We start from the raw sequence: 20,089 nt of genomic DNA on the forward strand, positions 1-20,089 counted from the left end.
TTGAGTATGTTTCCTGGGGTAAAACATGTAATAGAATCAAGATTACTAAATTGGGTGTAGAATGACATGATAACTCGTTTTAATGTGAATGCTTCCTGAAATTGTCAATCATGTTATATATAGTACTTCATTATTTGACCGTTTTAATATGACTCTCACTTGTATTGTTGATAAGCTGGTATTTTACCAACTTATTTCTTTTTTAATCTTAGATTGTTGCTATATTTTGATTGAGAAAAGAGTGCATTTAATGTTATTTACTTCCATTTTATAGGTTCATATGATTGAGAAGAGCTTTGGAAAAAATCAAGTGAAAAACAAGTAAAAAAGAAACCAAATTGAAGAAAACTGAAAAAGTGGCTAAAAATGCAAAAACGAACAGATTTGCAAAAACTGGATAGTTTTACAAAATCTGGACAGTTTTGTAAAATCTGAAAATATGGGGTTATTTTGGTCTTATTTTGAGTGAAAAAGTTGGGGAAGTATAAAAGCAAGACTTGGGGTAAATTACTATCATCTTTGGCACAAAAACACAAGTTTTGGAGGCTAGGGATTTGCTCCACATTTTGGGGTTGAAGATTTGAAGAATTGGGTTGAGAACTTTCTTAAACTTTTCTCCATTTCTTTGATTCCTTGCTTTATAATGAATATCTAAGTGTGTAGTATTTATTTTCTTCACTTGAATCTTGTTTATGGAAATATTCTATGATTAAAGTGTTGGATGAAACTCTTGTTTTACTTACGTATTGAATGATTTTTATTGCTAATGAAGTGAGTTAATGTTGTTTTAATTAATTTTGTTCTTTAATGTTTCTTAAGGGATTAGCTAACCTTAACACCCGCCCATTTACTTCGATTTGAGATCGAGAGAGAAAGATTGAGGTTGGGAAAGATTAATTAACAAGAATTTGGGGCTTTAAAACCCATCTAATAACTTAAGCTAGAGATAGGAAAGTTACTTGAGATTATATTGATTGTTAGTATTTTTCACATTCTAAGGCTTGAGAAAGCTTAGTAATGACATTCATCAATTTGGTCGAGAGACTTTTGATGAGATTATCTAATTAGCAGCATAAACTCACTCATAGTTGTAAAATCGTGAAATACATTAGATCGTTAATTGAGCGTAATTTCTTTTTGATATGATTCTCATTGGCTCGAGTGCATTTATAGAGCCTATGATTCGTGGTGGAGCTTAACTTAGAGTCTATGATCTTCATTAGAGCTTATTCACCACATTTGGAGTGTTTCAAAGGGTCTCAAGTGTGTATTTCCACACTACACACTTGATGATGATAATTGATGAGAGCCAAGTCTCTACGAGCTTCATAGAGGTGGAATCCTACAAGGTTTGGGAGATTGCTTGGTTGGGGATTTAGAGCTCGAGGTGGCTATTTACGCAAAGGACTATTTATGCAAGTGGCGACTTGGCGCAATAAGGGTTATGCTTGCAAGAAGGTCATGCATGCAAGGTTGATTAGAGGGTCATCTATGCAAGGAGGGACGTGTTTGGCCATTGAAGGTCAATCCTTGAATTGAAGACTACACTAAGAAGACTAGCCAAACAAGGCCCTTGTCTCATTAATGACATTTTTGTAATAACTTAGTCTTCTTTAGTCTAGGAGTATAAATGCTAGACTTAGACATTTCATTACTTCGATTTTGATGATGAATATTTGAGTGATGATAGGATTATCATAGTTTGTTTAGCTAGGGCTTTAGCTTAGTTTAGTAGATTTAATGGTGGATTCCATTGTTGGTCTTTGAACCGTTTAATTCCATTGATTTCATGAAGGGTTGTTGATTTGTGGATTCATTTGAATCACTCTTGCCTTGATTTCAAATAGTATATATTCTTTTAGGATTGAATTAAATTGGGAGGTGTTGGATTTAATATATCCAAGATTGCCCATAAATTCACCCTATTTGGATCTTGCTTTTATCCTCTTTTCTCATCCTTTTTCTTCAATTCTCATCTGCAATTTCTTGTTTATCTTTAATTCCGCGTTTAGGTATCGATTTGGTATTTTTCCCCAAATCGATTCGTATCACTTTTGTATCCATACTTGTGGCCATTGATCATTTTACCCACTTTCTAGTTAGTTTTATCTTTGTTAGTTGTTAAAACAAAAATCAAATATTGAGTGTTTGGCTTAGCGTAGTAGGTGCTAATTCCTTACTTGTTTAAATCGCCTAGTATATTATTTCCTGTGGAATTGACCTTGACTCATAGTTGGGTAAATTATATTGCATACGACCGTGTACACTTTCTCTTTGAGGAGTGAATTTGGATGTTATGAATTGCGCACCATTTTAATGCGCATTGTAAGTGATGATTTGACAACACACTACGCATGAAAATTTCAGGAATCTATGACACATAAAGGCTTGATTTGACAATACAATGCTACATTATTTGATCGTTTTAATATAACTCTCACTTATATTGCGCACCATTTTAATGCGCAATGTAAGTGTTGATTTGATAACACACCATACATGACAATTTTCGGAATCTATGACACATAAAGGCTTGATTTGATAATACAATGCTGCATTATTTGATTATTTTAATATGACTCTCACTTGTATTGCGCACCATTTTAGTGCGCAATGTAAGTGTTGATTTGACAACACACCACGCATGATAATTTCAGGAATTTATAACACATAAAGGCTTGATTTGACAATACAATGCTACATTATTTGACCATTTTAATATGACTCTCACTTGTATTGCGCACCATTTTATTGCACAATGTAAGTGTTGATTTGAAAACACACCACGCATGAACAATTTTAGGAATCAATGACACATAAAAATTTGATTCAATAATACAATGCTACATTATTTGATCGTTTTAATATGACTCTCACTGGTATTGATCACCATTTTATTGCGCAATGTTAGTGTTGATTTGACAACATACCACGCATGACAATTTCAGGAATCTATGACATATAAAGGCTTGATTTGACAACAAAATACTGCATTATTTGACCGTTTTAATATGACTCTCACTTGTATTTCGCACCATTTTAATGCGCGATGTTAGTGTTGATTTGACAACTCACCACGCATGACAATTTCAGGAATCTATGACATATAAAGGCTTGATTTGATAATACAATGCTGCATTATTTGACCGTTTTAATATTACTCTCACTTGTATTGCGCACCATTTTAATGCGCAATGTAAGTGTTGATTTGACAGCACACCATGCATGACAATTTCAGGAATCTATGACACATAAAGGTTTGATTTGACAATACAATGCTGCATTATTTGACCGTTTTAATATGACTCTCACTTGCATTGCGCACCATTTTAATGCACAATGTAAGTGTTAATTTGACACCACACCACATATGACAATTTCATGAATCTATGACACATAAAGGCTTGATTTGACAATACAATGCTGCATTAGTTGACCATTTTAATATGACTCTCACTTGTATTGCGCACCATTTTAATGCGCAATGTAAGTGTTGATTTGACAACACACCATACATGACAATTTCAACAATCTATTTAACATGAATGTTAGTCGAGTGAAAAACTTATCAATTTCATAAGCCTAGGTCTTACAAGTCATTGAAAAAAAATCAAAGTTCATAGAAAAAATGTCTCAAAATGCTTTAACTGTTAGGGTTTCACTATTTTGGGATGGAGGTATCGTTGAGGACAATTAATCTGTTCGTTATAGTATCAGACCAAAAGCCCGTGTTAAATTTCGAACAACTTTAACTTATGAAACACTAGTCAGTTACATGCACAAAAGAATGAAAACTACACCCACTGAGTTTGGAATCTCAATAACAGGCAGATATCCACAAACAATATCTAACGGTGTAGTGCATTATGGCATGCACAATATCAATGATGATGAATCTTTGAGTTATTATTTGGGATTGCTGGAAGAATATATTGATTTAGTATCCATTAATGTTCTTGAAATATACGTTGAAAAGATACCTCGAGAAGAAGTCCCTCAAGTCCAGCCTATTCATGGTAATACTTATGGGGACTTTAGTTCTTATGGAGACAATTTGAGTGGTCAAGTGCCGCTGGAAAATCTAAGCCAACAATTTAATCAAGCTTACAATGAAAATTAGTAAATATGCGTTTTTATATTATTATTGTGTGTAGTTGCACGTATTTGTTGTTTGAATTGGTAAATAACAATTTTTCAAATCTTTATAGGAACGATTCTTAAAACTCACCAGTGGTACCAAATATGGATGTTGGTTAATCCTCTCAGTTCGGTGGAGTCGATCATTCTCCACACCATGATAATGCTTCTCAACATCAGTAAGTTCATCAACTTGATAATAAATAACCCGTATATATATATATATATATATATATAAATATAAATATGTTGGTATTTAAAATATGTTACTTTTCGTGTAGGAGGAGGAATGCACTTGATAATAAAGATTTTTCAAATTATTATGAGTAAGCATCAAGTGATGACGATGAAATACTTAACAATGCGGAGGTAACTGATGATGAAAATGATGATGATGTCCAAGTTGGTATGACCAACAATATTTCTCAAAGCCAAACAAACAAGAACCAATGCACCACCACGTACCACCACCGATGGCAAAAACCCAATTTCTAAAAGGCCAATTCAGTGGCACTCTAATAATATTCCTTATCTTGATAGCCTACAAGGTCGTGATGATGCATTTGTCTTCACAAGAGAAGATGATCATAGTCGCTTAAAAACCTGGATTAAACCAAAGGATCTCAACAGAGATCAATGCTACCTTACAATAGGAATGATGTTCATATCTAAAAAGGCATTACAACGGGCGATCAAAAGTTATTGTTTTAAGGAAATGAGGGAGTTAAGGTTAATCAGTCAAACACAAATATATGGAGGCTAGTTTGTAGACGACGGGATCAAGGCTGTCAGTGGTTGCTTCAGGAAATTGTTAAGCCTGATAGTATGTGGGCTATCACAAAATTCCGCCAAAAAAAACACTTGTGATGTGGAAGACAATCGAGCAAATCATTATAATTTAGATACAAACATGATTGCTCAAGTGTTACTTAAAGACGTTGCCGAAACGCCAAGGTAACTTATCCTACTTAGTACATTACATGCCTAAAATCAATTAAAAGATCATTACTAAATATTGTTTGTTTAAACTTGTGCAGGATCCCTATCAAAGATTGCATTAGAATCGTTCAAACCGTACATGGTAAAACTATAAGCAACAGAAAGGGATTTCTCGGGCGTAGTCGCGTTTTTCAGATGATCTTTGAAAATTGGCATACCTCTTTTCAATCATTGCCAAGGTATATGGCGGCTCTACAACATTTTAATGCTGGTACTGTTGTAGAGTGGCGGCTTATAGGGGGTAAAAATTTTAACTTCATATTTTGGATATTCAAACCATGTATTGATGGGTTTGCTCACTGCTGGTCAGTGATATCCATAGATGGCACGCATGTATATGGTGCATACGACATCAAACTCCTAATTGCAGTAGGAATGGATGCCAATGGGTTAATATGCCCTCTTACTTTCGCAATTGCCGCTAACGAGAGAAACGACACATGGGGGATTTTTTTGACCCATTTGAAGACTCATGTTATTAAGGATCGTACGGGCATATATGTGTTGTCTGATCGTCATAAAGGCATATTGTATAATATGAATAATTTACCGGGGTGGCAACCTCCCCTTGTTTACCATCGTTATTGCTTAAGGCGCTTGAAGGAAAATTTGCAATCAAAGTTTCACAATGGCACTCTAAGCAAATTGATGTGAGGGGCTGCGATGGAGCATCAACAAAGAAAATGGGCTGCAAAAATGGTTCTGATCAGGACAGTTAGTGAACCCGCATACGTTTGGTTCATGAAGCTCGAAATTGAAAAATGGACACTTCATGCTAATGGAGGTAAAAGATGGGGCATGCTCACAAAAAATAGCTCAGAGTCTTTCAATAGCTTGCTGAAACCTGCTCGGGGACTACCTATCACTGTAATGGTGAGAATGGCTTTCAAGCAGGTTGTGGAGCGATTTGTGATTTAGGACAAGGCAGGCCACAACAATATTAGCCGAAGGGGACATGGATGCCAAAGCCCTCCAAAAAGATAGAGCATTATAGAAAAAAATGTGAGCTTCACCAAATGACCTAGTATGACCCCATTCAACGTGTGTATGAAGTTAGTACGAGTTATTATAACGGTAAGGGTGGAAACGTGCATACCGTTTATGAGGAAACAAGAACATGCACTTTTGGTAAGTGAAAAACGTACCACATGCCGTGTTCTCATGCTGTAAAGTGCTTCGAGAGAATGGCAAAAACGGTAACAAGTTATGTCGCGGGGGTATACAAGGTCCACAATTACTTAGACCATATTCCGGCCAATTCCACCCACTTGGTAATGAAGCTTATTGGCCAAACGAGCCGTTTTCGTGGTTGCTGACAAGGATTACATCAGGAAATTGGGCATTAATTCACGGAGTCGTAGACCCAATCAAATGGATGTTAGTGAAAGAACTTACTCTCGTAAGTGCTCTACATGTAAGCAATATGGCCATGACAAGCGTTCGTGTGGGCGGCAAGGCCGCAATGGTACAAGCACGTCTCGAGGTAATAGAGTCTCTAGAACTTGAAGATTGTATTGTTATTGTAATTTAGTATTGTATTGCTTTGAATTAGAATTGTAATATAATGGAATGAATTATTTTTGAATTAGTATAAATTCTCATCCAGTATCCAAAAAATGAACATTGCTGATTTCCTCTTTATATTTAGTTATTTATTCTTATGTATTTATGTACGTAGTGTATAATTTTTGGCATCTCCATTCCATACCATCTAGATCTTTTTATTTCTCAGAACTTTCATTACTATAATACTTGTTTTAAAATATTATATTAGTATTCTTATTTTTTAGTTTGAAATATTATATTATTAGTCTTATATGAAATATAATACATTCTTAATATATTTCAAGTTATGATATAGATATTCCAACTTGTCATGTTAATATCTAGCAATATATAAACTAAAGCTCTAAAGTAACTCAAATTCAATTTTTTTTATATTTTAATTTTAATTTTTAAAACTAATCTATAGATTTAAAGAATTCATCTTTTAATTCTAGTTCATTTAGATTACATGCTAATTTGTTCCTTTGCCATTTTTAAACCGGTTCATATTTGATTGGACATACAATATGAGTTTGATTAAATAAGTTTGATGAGTTAAACAAGTCTATTATTTTAAAAATATGGGGCTCTAATGACGTGGCATGCCAATTAGGAGAGAAGGAGACTTTGAGCTGCTTAGGTACTTTTTGAGGAAAGTAGTGATACTTGAATGAATTTATTGTCCTAAATAAAACAAAAATGTCTTTTGTAGGAAATTCCCTAAATTTAGATGACCATCCGGGAATTAACTCAAGATTTATTCTGAAATTCCACCAGTCCTTGGCGGAGAAGGAATCACAATAGCTTTGGATGGATCTGTCCAGCTCCACCTTCTTCTGTTGGATGACACATCTTATTTCCAAGCAATCCAGTGATTGGTGAAAAGTCATCTTCACAATTTTTTGAATAATATTAGACGTTGTTAAAGATCCAAATAATTTAGATTTATTTAGATCCATTAAGTGGTTAAATATTACTCTATTTATTTTAATTTATTTGTCTTACTTTTCCTTTTAGTCTTTTAAAAAGGTGTTACTTTTAATATCTCTTTAATTTCAATATCACAGACAACCTATATGAAACTATAAGTTTCAAAGAGTTATTGCTATATTATACACATTTTTAATTTAAAATCATAATATTCTATTTTTTTTTTTAATTTCTTAAATTTCATGATCCATCAAACTAAGATATGAAAATGAAATGGAGGGAGTACTAAACTAAAAGCACTTGTGGGCCGTTTGATTGTACGTATAAAGCAAAATACGTTGCAGAAGAGAAGTCCAGAATAGCTTCATCTTCCATCGTAACTTCAACTAGCTCAGGAAAGAAGAAAGAAAGGAAGACGATGAAGTTAGGGTTTTCAGACAACAATGTGTTGACTTCAATTACTCCTAAAAATCCCAATTTGATTTCATCTACAAGTGAAACACGGGAAGGCTATCAACACCATTCAACATTCTCATGATAGAGTTAGTATGGACCGTTAGATGAGCATATATGACAGCTATGAGAACAACACGTGAATGGCACAAGAAGGGTGTAAAATTAGTTAGTTTGTTAATATACTCTCTAGGATTAGTTTGTTAGTATATACTCTCTAGGATTGGTACAAGGGTACAGTAGTGTATTTTCCTTATTGGTATTTCCGTTTATTTTCTGTACAAAATACATGTATAATGATAGGCATTGTTCATCAATAAAAATACACAGAAATTTTCCTATATCTCAGTCTCAATATCCAACGAAATAATCATGATATAGGCTTCAGCATAAAAGAAACAGTTGGTTGCATAGCAATCCTAGTATGAGTTTCTACACTTTACCCAATTTGCTTAAATAATATTCACATAAGATATAACAAGAGAGTAAATGACAAAATAATAAAATTGTCCTCACCATTTCAGACTTAAATATATTTTTCTTTTTCTAATTAAGTCTAATATGTAGAACCACACTTCATATATTTGAAATTTTAATCAATTGTTCGACTGTCATTAGTGTTGTACATAGGTTGGATTAGATCGGATTTGAGAATTATCGATTTTATATTTCGATTTTCGGATTTCGCTGATGTAATCCAAATAAGCTCGGATTGGATCAGATTTCTTAAATTTGATTTCGAATTAATTGGTTTGCATTATGCAAATTTTCGATTTTGAGCCTATAAGTTGCGTTACTTCCTTTTCTTACGAAAATGAACATCCAATTAAAGTATTCATATTAAATTATCTTAATAATTCTCCATTTCTATCACAATCACTTAATGATGAACAACACAGATGAGGAGTCTGAAAAAAATAAGAATCACAATCATCTAAATTAAGTATTCATGCAAACAATGAAACTATTACTAAGGAAATGCAACAGAAGCATTAATAAGGTCATTCAAACTAACAAGTCTAACATAGTAAAACCATGTCATACTTAAAATATACTAACAACGACGACAACAACAAAAAAATAATAATAAAAAAATAAAATAAAAGCAGTCATCTTGAAAATCAATAAATCCCAACATATTGGACTTAGTAATTAATATTGAATATATGAGTTGATGTCTAATAAATAGGGTAGCGGGAGTTAGGGCTAAATATAAGGTATAGAAATTCAGATTTTGGGATATTCAAAAATTTAAGTGTCAAATCCGAAATTCAAAAGTCTTAAAAATTAAATTTGAAATTTAATCTGTAATTTCAAAATCTAAATTAAAAATCCTAAATGTTTGGATTTGGTTCAGATTTCAGATTTATCACTATGCACACCCTTAATTGTCATCCCAAAAATTATACTATAACAAACTGAAAATTGAACGAAAATAATCTCTATATTATCGATTCATGCATAATTAATTCTTATAAGTGTTAATTAATCCCTATATTAATAAATGATACTCTCTCCGTCCCGAAATAAGTGTACATTAACAAAAAAAAAATCACCTTAGGAATTCAAAACAAAAATTGGCATATGTTTCTAATTGTGCCCTTAGCATTAAAAAGTAATCATCTTTAAATGTTACTCAACTCTTAAAAAAATAAGTATTTAATAAATAGAGATAGCTGAATAAATTTCATATTGTATTTATTGATTTCTTAATAGGTGTGTTTCTTGCTAAGAAAGACACTTATTTGGGACGGAGGGTAATTAATTTCTGCATCTCGAAACCCAACGATCCCTCAATTCGTCCAACCAAACGCGCGCTTTGGTGTTAGCATAGCCCAAAAAAAAAAAAAAAAAGAATAAAAAAAATCTAGGAGTATAAATAAGGCCCTTCAGTTTCAGGAGAAATCAAATCAAAGCCTCCATCCTCGAGAAGCTACGAAAGCATACACAAGATTTGATTTCTCATTTTCCATGGCCAGTACTGGTAAGCGACCTAGAAAACGAGTCACGGAGAACAAACCAGTTGTCAAAGGTATCTATAGTTGTATTCTCATTGACTGCTTCGTATATACATTCCACTTCATTAATCTTTAACGTCGTTTGTTACATTTTTTTTTTCTTCCAAAACTGTGGTGTTCGGATCAGTTCTTATGTACCTTGACTCATATAGTGACTTGCTGCAGTAAAAATGTGGGAAAAACTTTGGCGATTAAGTGTTTTCTTTAGATTTTGAAGAAGAAGATATATAGGGCTCTTTCTGGAACATGCATGTGAGAATAAAAGTTAACCGAAAGAAAACTAACCGCAATAAACAATAACAAAAATGATAAATACAGTAAACTTCAATAAAAGTTAACCGAAAAAAGAAGAAGACCTGTTTGAGAAGAGTTTGAACGATAGTAGAGATCTTGTTGAAATTTTTGAGAGAATTGTAACTCCAGCGATTGCAAACCATGTGCATTCAACAGCTGTATCTGAATTTCCTTGTAAATTGTTTAGTTGTGGATATTACTTATTACTGAGTTGTTCTCCTACATATTTATTTATCTGTTTTTCTACTCGTGCCAAACCGTATACATTCATATAAGCAATTACGTTTGCATTGCCTGGAACTAGATGTATTCTTGGTTCTGACGTGTTTTCCCAGCTTCTTTATACATGCTTGCCTCTGCACTCATTCCTAAAAGCAGAACCACTTGAATGAGTGCGCTCATTTTGTAAATTGTAATGCTCTGTAGTATATAAATCCTTTACCTGCTTAATTATGTGGCCGTTGTTGGGGATTTCAGAAGTGAAATTTAATCATTATCATGAAGTTGTGATTTATGAATTGCATAACTGAGATTTGGTTTTGATTGCTATGACTATGAAGTTGGGGACTGTGTGTTGATTCGGCCGGAAAAAGCCAATACGAATCCATATGTAGCACGTGTAGAGGAAATTGAACCTGGCAACAAGAAAATAAGAATTAGATGGTATTACTCGCCAGAGGAGACAAAGAGTGGGCGGAGACAGTTTCATGGAGCAAGGGAGGTATTCTTGTCAGACCACTACGATGAGCAATCTGTTGACGTAATAAACGGGAAGTGCAGGATTCACACTTTGGATGAGTATTTGAGCCTTGAGTCTGTCCGTCCTGAGGATTACTACTGTCGGTTTGAGTATAAATCTAAAACTGGAGTATTTGTGCAAGATCGTGTTGCAGTTGAAGTGTAAGTGTATGAGATTTCGTTTGGTTGCTGATTCAACTTGAGTTATGTTCTTCCCGCTCATATATTTTTTTTTTCGCTCTGAAGGTATTGTAAATGCAAGATGCCATATAACCCAGATGTTTTGATGATAGAATGCGACAAGTGCAAGAAGCGGTATACACACATCATTTCATCTTTCTGATTAATTTGCTGAGTATTAGTAATGAATTACTTACATTAATTTCGTCTCGTCCAAAGACTGGAAAACGAAATGCTAAAGTAAATAAACAGGATAGGGAACATAAAAGAGTAGAAATCTTCTTTCTTGTTGCCAGTGTATGACTGCTGAAAGAACCTCTCAATAGTTGGGCTAACCCTCCTTATAAAAATAAAAAGTTAGTTGGGCCAACCCTGCTCTGTCTTCTTAGAGAGTTCTGCTAGTTTTCCAAAAAGAAAAAATTGTATGTGCAGTTCTTCTTTCTTTAGCTCTATTGCAAGGTTCTTGCTGATTTTTCCTTAGCATTCACTCTCTGCAATATATTGAAGAGTACATCTGTGTGGTGAAAGTCGCAGCTGACATTTGCACTATGATTGCTTTGTGTAAAGCACTAGATATTAAGTAATGGGATATTCCACCCGTAGCAACTTTTCAGAAAAGAAGAACAAGAAATTGTCTTGATTTGAATTGGTATCATTTCCTTAATTTCCAGCATGAAAAATTCAGTAGGCCTATCTATAGGTTTTGAATTGGTTGTCATGCTGTGCATACATAATAGACTTCCATATCTTGATCATCTTGCCACATTCTGGGGTTGAGTTAATGTTATGTTGGATGCTGTCCAAGTTACTTTATGAGTTCCACATTGTACATAATCTGTATCTGTTAGTTAGAACCACTGCTCTGAAGACAAGACTGTACCTTCATGGCCGATCTGGTTTGTTAAACCAAAAAACCAGCTAGGATCATGTTCCAGTTTTAAAAGAATTGCATGCTTTCATTTCTTACGATTCGTTTCCTTGATCTTTGTAGGTATCATCCCCACTGTTTGGGCATGTCTAATGAGAAAGCTGAACAACTAAAGGATAAACAATTTGTATGTTCCGATTGCTGACAAGGTAGTATGTTCTTGCCTTGTTTTAGCTGTTATTGATTGATTTTTAACATGTGAAAAGGTGGAGTTCATACTAGTTCTCCACTTTAGCTAATTGTTTAAGACAACATGAATAAGAATATGCTGGAATGGGTCCAAATTGAGTGTAATGGATAAAAGGGATTCACATATCATACTCCAACTAGTTTGTGATTACGACATTATTATTTTTGTTGTATGAAATATGTTGTGGTGAGTGGTGACAAACAACATCTCCTATCATAAGGATGAAAGGGAGGAAAAAGTGATGGGGCTTTTATGTAAGGGTGGACAGAATCCGTTATATACAGACTTTTCTCCATGTTCTAGAACTTTCTAGGTGGACGAACTTCTGAAATTATGAAAGGTGAAAAGTTATTTGTTATTAGATGATTGCACCATTGACTCCGATCTGATCTCACAGGAAAAAGAAAAAAAAAAAAAACCTCTGCTGCTACCACAAGTCTTCATGTCCGGGGTCTTACAGTGTGTTACATTAGCCAAGTAGTCGTGTTGCATTGGCTAAGAGACTAAAATACGTGTTCTTATATATCCGTTTCATTTTCTAGTTAACATGATGTTGAATATAATTTTGCTTAAAGATGACTATGGGAAGCCTCCTTTGAGGCATCATCTAAATGCAGCATTTCGTTAAAAAATCTTACTACTTTATCCAAAAAGGGAAGGTAAAGAAACAAAAGAAGTCCTCCCACTTGTATACATCCCAAGGCACGGATCTGTAAGGATCTACTCAAGTGACCTTTTAAGTAATTGTTATAGATCCAAAGATAGGTACTAGTGCGTGTTAGACTGAGAAGTGTGCTTTTGCGGTTTTGCAACTGTAGGGCTATTATATCAGAGGTGCGTTTAAGCCTTGTGCAACTCAGTGTTTGGTTGTCTGTTTAAGAAAAAATAATCCCCACATAACTAATGTAACATTTGGTTAGTATTGTAAATTAAATAATACTTGTGTTGATTTATTTAGGAATAAATATAATTATTTTATGCGGTATAGAACGTGGAATAAGCATACATGTATTAGGAATAATGGGATGGAAGTATTCAATGACAAATTGCTCTTGAATTAAGTAATCCCTAGTTAACATTCATTATTATTATTCACTGCATAACAGCTCTTATATTGCATAACAGTTCTTATATTGTTAATCATTGTATAATGAACATTTCATTATTGTTCGCCACATAATTATATATCTCACATAACTAGTATGTGAACCAAACAACTCTTTATAGCCTTAGCAAACCTGAGCTCTTTGCTATGCCTTTTTCCTTTAACAATATTCTTTTGGACACAAAGATGTGAAGTGACATGGCCCATTGCCATTCTTGAATAATCAACTAGTGGCCATGTATGCGAATGGTTTTAACATTTTGATCCACACTTCCCCAGTTGTATACCTTGGATTACTTTGTTCGAGTAGAACCCCTTACCTATGCCGTCATGGGAACTTTGTTGTTGAGCAACAGCTCCTCTTTGATGATGCTGCAATGTCATTCTGTTTTGACCCTCACTTCGATTGTTGATTGTTGTAATTCTACTCACCATCTATGTCAATTGACCCTTTAAGGCGGGGCCCTCATTTTCTCTGATGTCCTTGTCATACGCCCGCCTGGTACATACTTGTAGCATACTTAAGTCCTTGTAACATGCTTCATTGTCCTGTTTATAGTTAGAATCTCTCTCTCTCTCTCTCTCTCTTTCACTCACTTACACACACACACACACATTAACAGTGATGCTTAATAATTCCAGTCATTTTCCAGGTTGAGCCAAAGCGCAAGAAGATGTAGGTGGAGCTGTAGTAAGATGGGTGAAGCTAGTTTTTGTCATGTTGAGGATGTTAATCAGGATTTTGTACGGTTCAACGAAACTAATGCTGTCTCTTTGCATAGATTAGCTGTTGTCGGTTATGTCCGCCTTTATCAGTAGTTCTTGTATGTACTAGCTAGTATTAGCAGATGACGTTCTTTTGGAATTTGGAAGTGAACTAACAAGACAGTCTTTTGGAATTTGAATAGGAAATTTAGTGTAAAAATCGTTGACATGTCATCTTATACTCTGCTTAGAATCTATATACACTCCTGATGGTATTATTTCCATCATATTACCCGTTGAACAATCTATAAACTAAAAAGCTTAAGTCATGACGGCTCCTTAAAGTTGTCCACAAAATTCAGTTAGACACTTTTACTCGGACTTATCCCTATTCAACACTCTACCATTCGAAATGTGTGCCTATTAGACACTTTTTGTTGTGGACAACTTTAAAAGAGATTTCTCTGTTGAAATTACTGTATGAGAATCTCTGATCACATTTGTTGTGGTAATTTGATTAAAATATTGTTCTTATTTCTATGTCTATTCAGTCAATTATTAATTATGGACTACCAGTAGAATAATTCTCAGACTAATATGGATATTTGGCAGAAAAATGAATGATCAAATCACAATTATACGGTACATATATAAGCAGGGCCGGCTGAAGGGCCAAGCTACCAAAGCAAAGGCTTTAGCCCCCAGCTATTTGAGGCCGCATTTTGTAAGATCTCTAATAGGATGTTACGAGGCCTTAATTTGTTCTTCATAAAATGTTGAACATTTTAAGGTAAGAAAATACAAGATACTTATTTATATATAAAATAAAATAAAAATTATTTAATATATCATTAATGATAACCCATGGAAATTCACATATTGACACCAATTTTCTTGTTTATTCCTTTCTCATAATAAAATTTGTATCTTGTAATATCTTTTCTTCTCATATTTTTGACAATTTTATGATTTTGCATTTTACTCTATAGGTGTATATTGTTTCTTAATTATTATTTTTTTGTGTGTGTAGAGAATTATGACTTATATTATTAAACTCAAAAGGAGAGAAGAGAGAGTGGAACTTCAATAAAATTTCAAAAAGGGGCTCATTAGACAATGTCTCAAGATTAAATGAGTTCGTTATATTACTATTTGAAAAATAATTATAAGGAGTAATCTATTAAATATTGTAGTATTAACAACTTCGTATCTCAAAATTGTAAAATAAGTTTAAATAAAATTAATATATATTTGACATGTATTTTTAAAATTAAAAAAGTTTAAAGCCTTTTAACGAGGTTTTGCTTTAGACCACCAAATTTTTTGAGCCGCCCCCCAAATAAGGAAGAAATTTGGAGTGTCTACACGGTAACAAGTTTAATAGGTAATGTAATTGATCCAAATTTGAAACATCCATAAAAAGGGACGTAATTAGTGCAAATGACATATTAAATTGATCTTCATCAAAAAGCATATGCACATCTTACTCAATGGGATAGTCACACAAAAAAAAAAAAGGATCTCAAATTCGTTTCTACCTTTTTTTGCAGCCATATTGCTTCATTCATCAAAGCCTTTTACTGGCCATTTTACTGGTCAAAATGATCGTCAAACTTACATTGTGCAGCTTGAGTTTCCTGATGATCTTGTTATCTTTGATTCAAGAGATTTACATCTCTGGCATCAATCATTTTTGCCTTCAACTTCCAATAACTCTAATCATTCATTGCGCATTATTTATTCTTATCGTCATGTGTTCAACGGATTTTCTGCAATGTTGTCATTAGACGAAGTGAAAATGCTGGAAAAGCAACCGGGATTTGTTATTTCCGGAATGCGCCGTGGATACAAGCTATGAAGGCGGAGGCAATTGATTGGTTTGATCTTAGGCACAAACTGTTAGGTCATCCTTCAGCACAAGTAACGAAATCTATTACGACATTAGGCCTAAAAGAACTAGATTAGATAAATAATATGATGTATGCCAAAGGGCAAAGCAAACACGAAGTGTTTTTCCTTTAAGTGATAATATAGCTTCGGATATTTTTGATACGATCCATTGTGATTTATGTGGACCATATAGATCCCCTTCTTCTTGTGGTGCTTCGTGTTTTTTACTTTTGTAGATGATCGTTCGCGAGCCGTGTGGATTTTTCTTTTAATTGATAAGAAATGAAGTGTCCAAAACCTTGAAAAATTTCTTCGCCTTGGTAGGTAGGCAGGTTGGTAAGAAGGTGAAAATTGTTAAAAGTGATAATAGAACTAAGTTCACATATATGAAGACTTACTTCTTCGAACATAGAATTATTTTCCAAACATCTTGCACAAGGACACTATAGGAGAGTGGAAGAGTCGAAAGAAAACACATTCGCATTCTTAATGTGGCGCGAGAATTGAGATTTCAGGGTCATCTTCCAATCAGATTCTGGGAAGAATGTGTTTTGCTTGCGGGGTATTTGATCAATAGAACATGATATTCGGTTTTGAATGGGAAAACCCCCTATGAAGTTTTGTATGGGGATGCACCCCATTATGACCACTTAAGGGTGCTAGGGTCAGTATGCTATTCACCGACAAAAGGAAGAACGGGGGATAAGATTAAGAGTCGGAATCGTAGGTGTCTCTTTTTGGGATACCCCCACGGACAAAAGGGTTGGAGATTGTAAGACTTAGAAAACGAAGAATATTTAGTCTCAAGAGATGTGGACTTCTCCGAGACAGAGTCCTCTTTACTGTAGGATCATGTAACTTAATCGACAACATAGAAGTGAACCCGAACGAAAAGGAGAAAGAAAGAAACCCAACACGACTTCTAAGAAAACCAGAGATAAGGAGGGAGCGGAAGAAATCCAGATGGACGAAGTACTGACACCAGATAACATACCTAAGGAAGAGCCAGAATTAGACTGAACACATGCTGGTTCAGATAGAGATAATATGGAAGAAGCATGGACGGAAGATATCCGGGCCAACGATAGGAGGAACAATTGGGTCTGGTTATCTCAGAAGCATGAATCGATTCGGTTGCATGGCTACGTCACTGAAACATTCCAAAAAGAAAGTCTATCAATGTGACTGCCCGATCCTCAGCAACCCTCAGGTGCTACTTATACTTTAGCTCATTATATATCTTGTGCTAATTTTTTCTTGCAACACCAAAGCTTCTTGGCAGCAATCACCACAGGAACCGAGCCAAAAACCTTCTCGAAAGTCATGAGAAATGAACATCGGAGAAAGGCTATACAGCAAGAGATCCAAGCATTGGAGGATAATGGAACGTGGACATTAGAAACATTGCTACCGGATAAGAAAGCACTCAGATGTCGATGGATGTACAAGATCAGGTGCAACTCCGATGGCACAATCAAGCAATATAAAGACGGGTTGGTTATTTTCGAAAATAAACTGGAGGAAGGAATTTATTACAATGAAATGTTTGCTCCGGTTGCTAAGGTAGTAGCCGTTTGGAACCTCCTGGCAGTTGGGGGTGCTTGTAATTGGGAGTTACATCATATAGATGTTCATAATGCCTTCTTGCACCGTGACCTTATGGAGGAAGTTTATATGAAATTGCCACCAGGATTTCATGTACCTGGTTCAGACCAAGTATGTCGACTCTAAATTTTTTTGCATGGTTTGAGACAAGCCTCACGGTGCTGGTTTATGAAATTGTCAAGTGCTTTGATGAAATATGGGTTCAAACAGTCGTACTTAGACTACTCTATGTTCACGATGCACCGAGAAGTATGAACTTAACGTCTTAGTCTATGCAGATGACTTGATTATCTCCAGAAACACTCATTATGTCATTGAACGATTCAAAGACAACCTACATGCATGTTTTCATACGAAGGATTTGGGCCCTCTGAAGTACTTTCTGGGAGTTGAAGTTGCATGTAGACCAACTGGGTTATTTCTCTATCAACAAAAATATGCCTTGGATGTAATCTCTGAGTCTAGTTAACTTGGAGCTAAACCAATCAATACTCCTATGGAATAGAATCAGGGTTTGGCGCTGGCCAAAGGAGCCTTATTGGGCGATCCGGAACCATACCGACATCTGATCGGTAGACTAATATACCTTAATTTTACGAGACTCCAGTTGTCGTATTGCGGGCATGTTCTGTTCCAATTCATGCAGCAACCAAAGGAAGCACGTTGGAACGCAACTCTCCGGGTAGTGCGCTACTTGAGGAAGAACTCAGGACAAGGCATTGTGATGAGAACAGATTGTGATCTCCGATTGTACGGATGGTGTGATTTAGACTGTGCTAGATGTCTGTTGACTCGAAAATCACTTACAAGTTGGTTTATCTCCATCGTAAATTCACCCACATCATGAAAATCAAGAAGCAGCACATTGTCTCTCACTCTCCAGTGAAGGTGGAATATCAATGAATGGCAATAACAGTCTGCGAGTCAAATAGGGTAAAGGAAATTTTGCATAGTTTAAGCGTTGAACATAAATCTCCGGTGAAAATGTACTGTAATAGTCAAACAACATTGTATTTTGCACGAAGTTCAATGGTTCATGAACGAACTAAACACATTAAAGTCGACTGTCACTATGTTCGGGACGCGCTGCATTCTGGAATCATACTTCCCAGTCATGTGTCTACCAGTGAGAAATTGAGCAATGTGTTTACAAAGGCTTTGGGAAAATTGCAGCATCAGTATTTACTTGGCAAGTTGGGCATTCGAGATCCTCATGCTCCAACTTGAAAGGGGTATTGGGACTGAATGTGATTGGACCAGTTTGTCTGATCACGTCGGTGCGTCGGTAAATCCTAAGCAGTGTTTTAAAAGGCGTTTTCGGGGCGAGCCCCGATGCGAGGCGTACCTAAATTGCCCCGAGGCTATGGTGGGGGCGAAAGTATCGAAAGGCGTACGCCCAGCAATTCGGGGCGTACGCCTGGGCGTTTGGGGCGTACGCCCGGGCGTTTGGGGCGAGTTTTTTTTTGTTGGGGCGTAAGCCCAGAAATTTTTTTCAAACTAAAACGAAATTTGTTAAATAAGTCCTTAGTATAATGCCCAAATTCTCAAAAGTCAAAATGTAATTACTCAAATGTTTTAAAAAGGAACTGAAACATTAAATTTAAAAGTCAAGACCTTTTTCTATTGCTAGAATGCCTAATATATGTTCTTTTCCAACTATTTATCTTGTCTTCTACTATCTCAAAAAAGTAACGAGCGAAATCACCATGCTTGTAAGTAAACGTATAATGAGATTGTTCTAATTAGTTTTTTTTGTGGGGGTAGAGCATATATATATATATATATAGACGTAAAATATATTGTTCTAATTAGTTCTTTTTTTGGGGTGGAGCATATATATATCTCTTGAGTTCGATTAACTGCTTTAAAACTCTTTGGGCCCCATCGTCACGTGAACTTTATATATATATATATATATATATATATATATATATATATATATATATATATCACTTATTTATAGTTTTCTTCATTTTTTTACGCTAATTCACCTATTTATTATAATTATATCATTTTATAAAATACTAAAAATTAAAATCCCATGGGCTTACGCCCCGTGCCTCGGGGCTTACGCCTCACTGAAGCAGACGTAAAACGCCCCGCCTTACGCCTTCGCCTTTTAAAACACTGATCCTAAGTCTGTAGGAACTCTATCCTAGTATAATAGTAATAGTTATTTATGGTAAATTTATAATTATGGTAAAATTAGATTTTTAATTCTTTTAGTAGGCGTTTGGCCATCAAAATTGAAACCATGGTTTCAAACAAGCGTTTGATCATCAATTTTCAGTCGTGGTTTGAAACCTGATTTGAAACCATGGTTTGAACCCAAATCATCCAAAAAAGCATGGTTTCAACTTTTTTAAATACAA

At 34.9% G+C, this 20,089-nt stretch overlaps 1 protein-coding gene across 1 annotated transcript; it reads left to right on the plus strand.

Annotated features, from left to right (window-relative positions):
• Positions 1-5,047: 5,047 nt before the first annotated feature.
• Positions 5,048-12,367, plus strand: LOC132047711 (chromatin remodeling protein EBS-like). Its single transcript, XM_059438717.1, has 5 exons — positions 5,048-5,091; positions 5,175-5,347; positions 10,937-11,276; positions 11,361-11,429; positions 12,286-12,367. Exons 1-5 carry the CDS (start codon positions 5,048-5,050, stop codon positions 12,365-12,367), a joined length of 708 nt encoding a protein of 235 aa, XP_059294700.1.
• The last annotated feature ends 7,722 nt before the right edge of the window (positions 12,368-20,089 follow it).

Source organism: Lycium ferocissimum, chromosome 2 (genome assembly GCF_029784015.1).
Source record: "Lycium ferocissimum isolate CSIRO_LF1 chromosome 2, AGI_CSIRO_Lferr_CH_V1, whole genome shotgun sequence".
NCBI lineage: Eukaryota > Viridiplantae > Streptophyta > Magnoliopsida > Solanales > Solanaceae > Lycium > Lycium ferocissimum.

Bases quoted from the DNA above. Each gene is read 5' to 3' on its own strand.
- LOC132047711 (XM_059438717.1), top strand. From the start codon at position 5,048: ATGATTGCTCAAGTGTTACTTAAAGACGTTGCCGAAACGCCAAG. The intron at 5,092-5,174 runs GTAACTTATCCT...AAACTTGTGCAG, and splicing joins GACGTTGCCGAAACGCCAAG to GATCCCTATCAAAGATTGCA. The intron at 11,430-12,285 runs GTATACACACAT...TGATCTTTGTAG, and splicing joins TGCGACAAGTGCAAGAAGCG to GTATCATCCCCACTGTTTGG.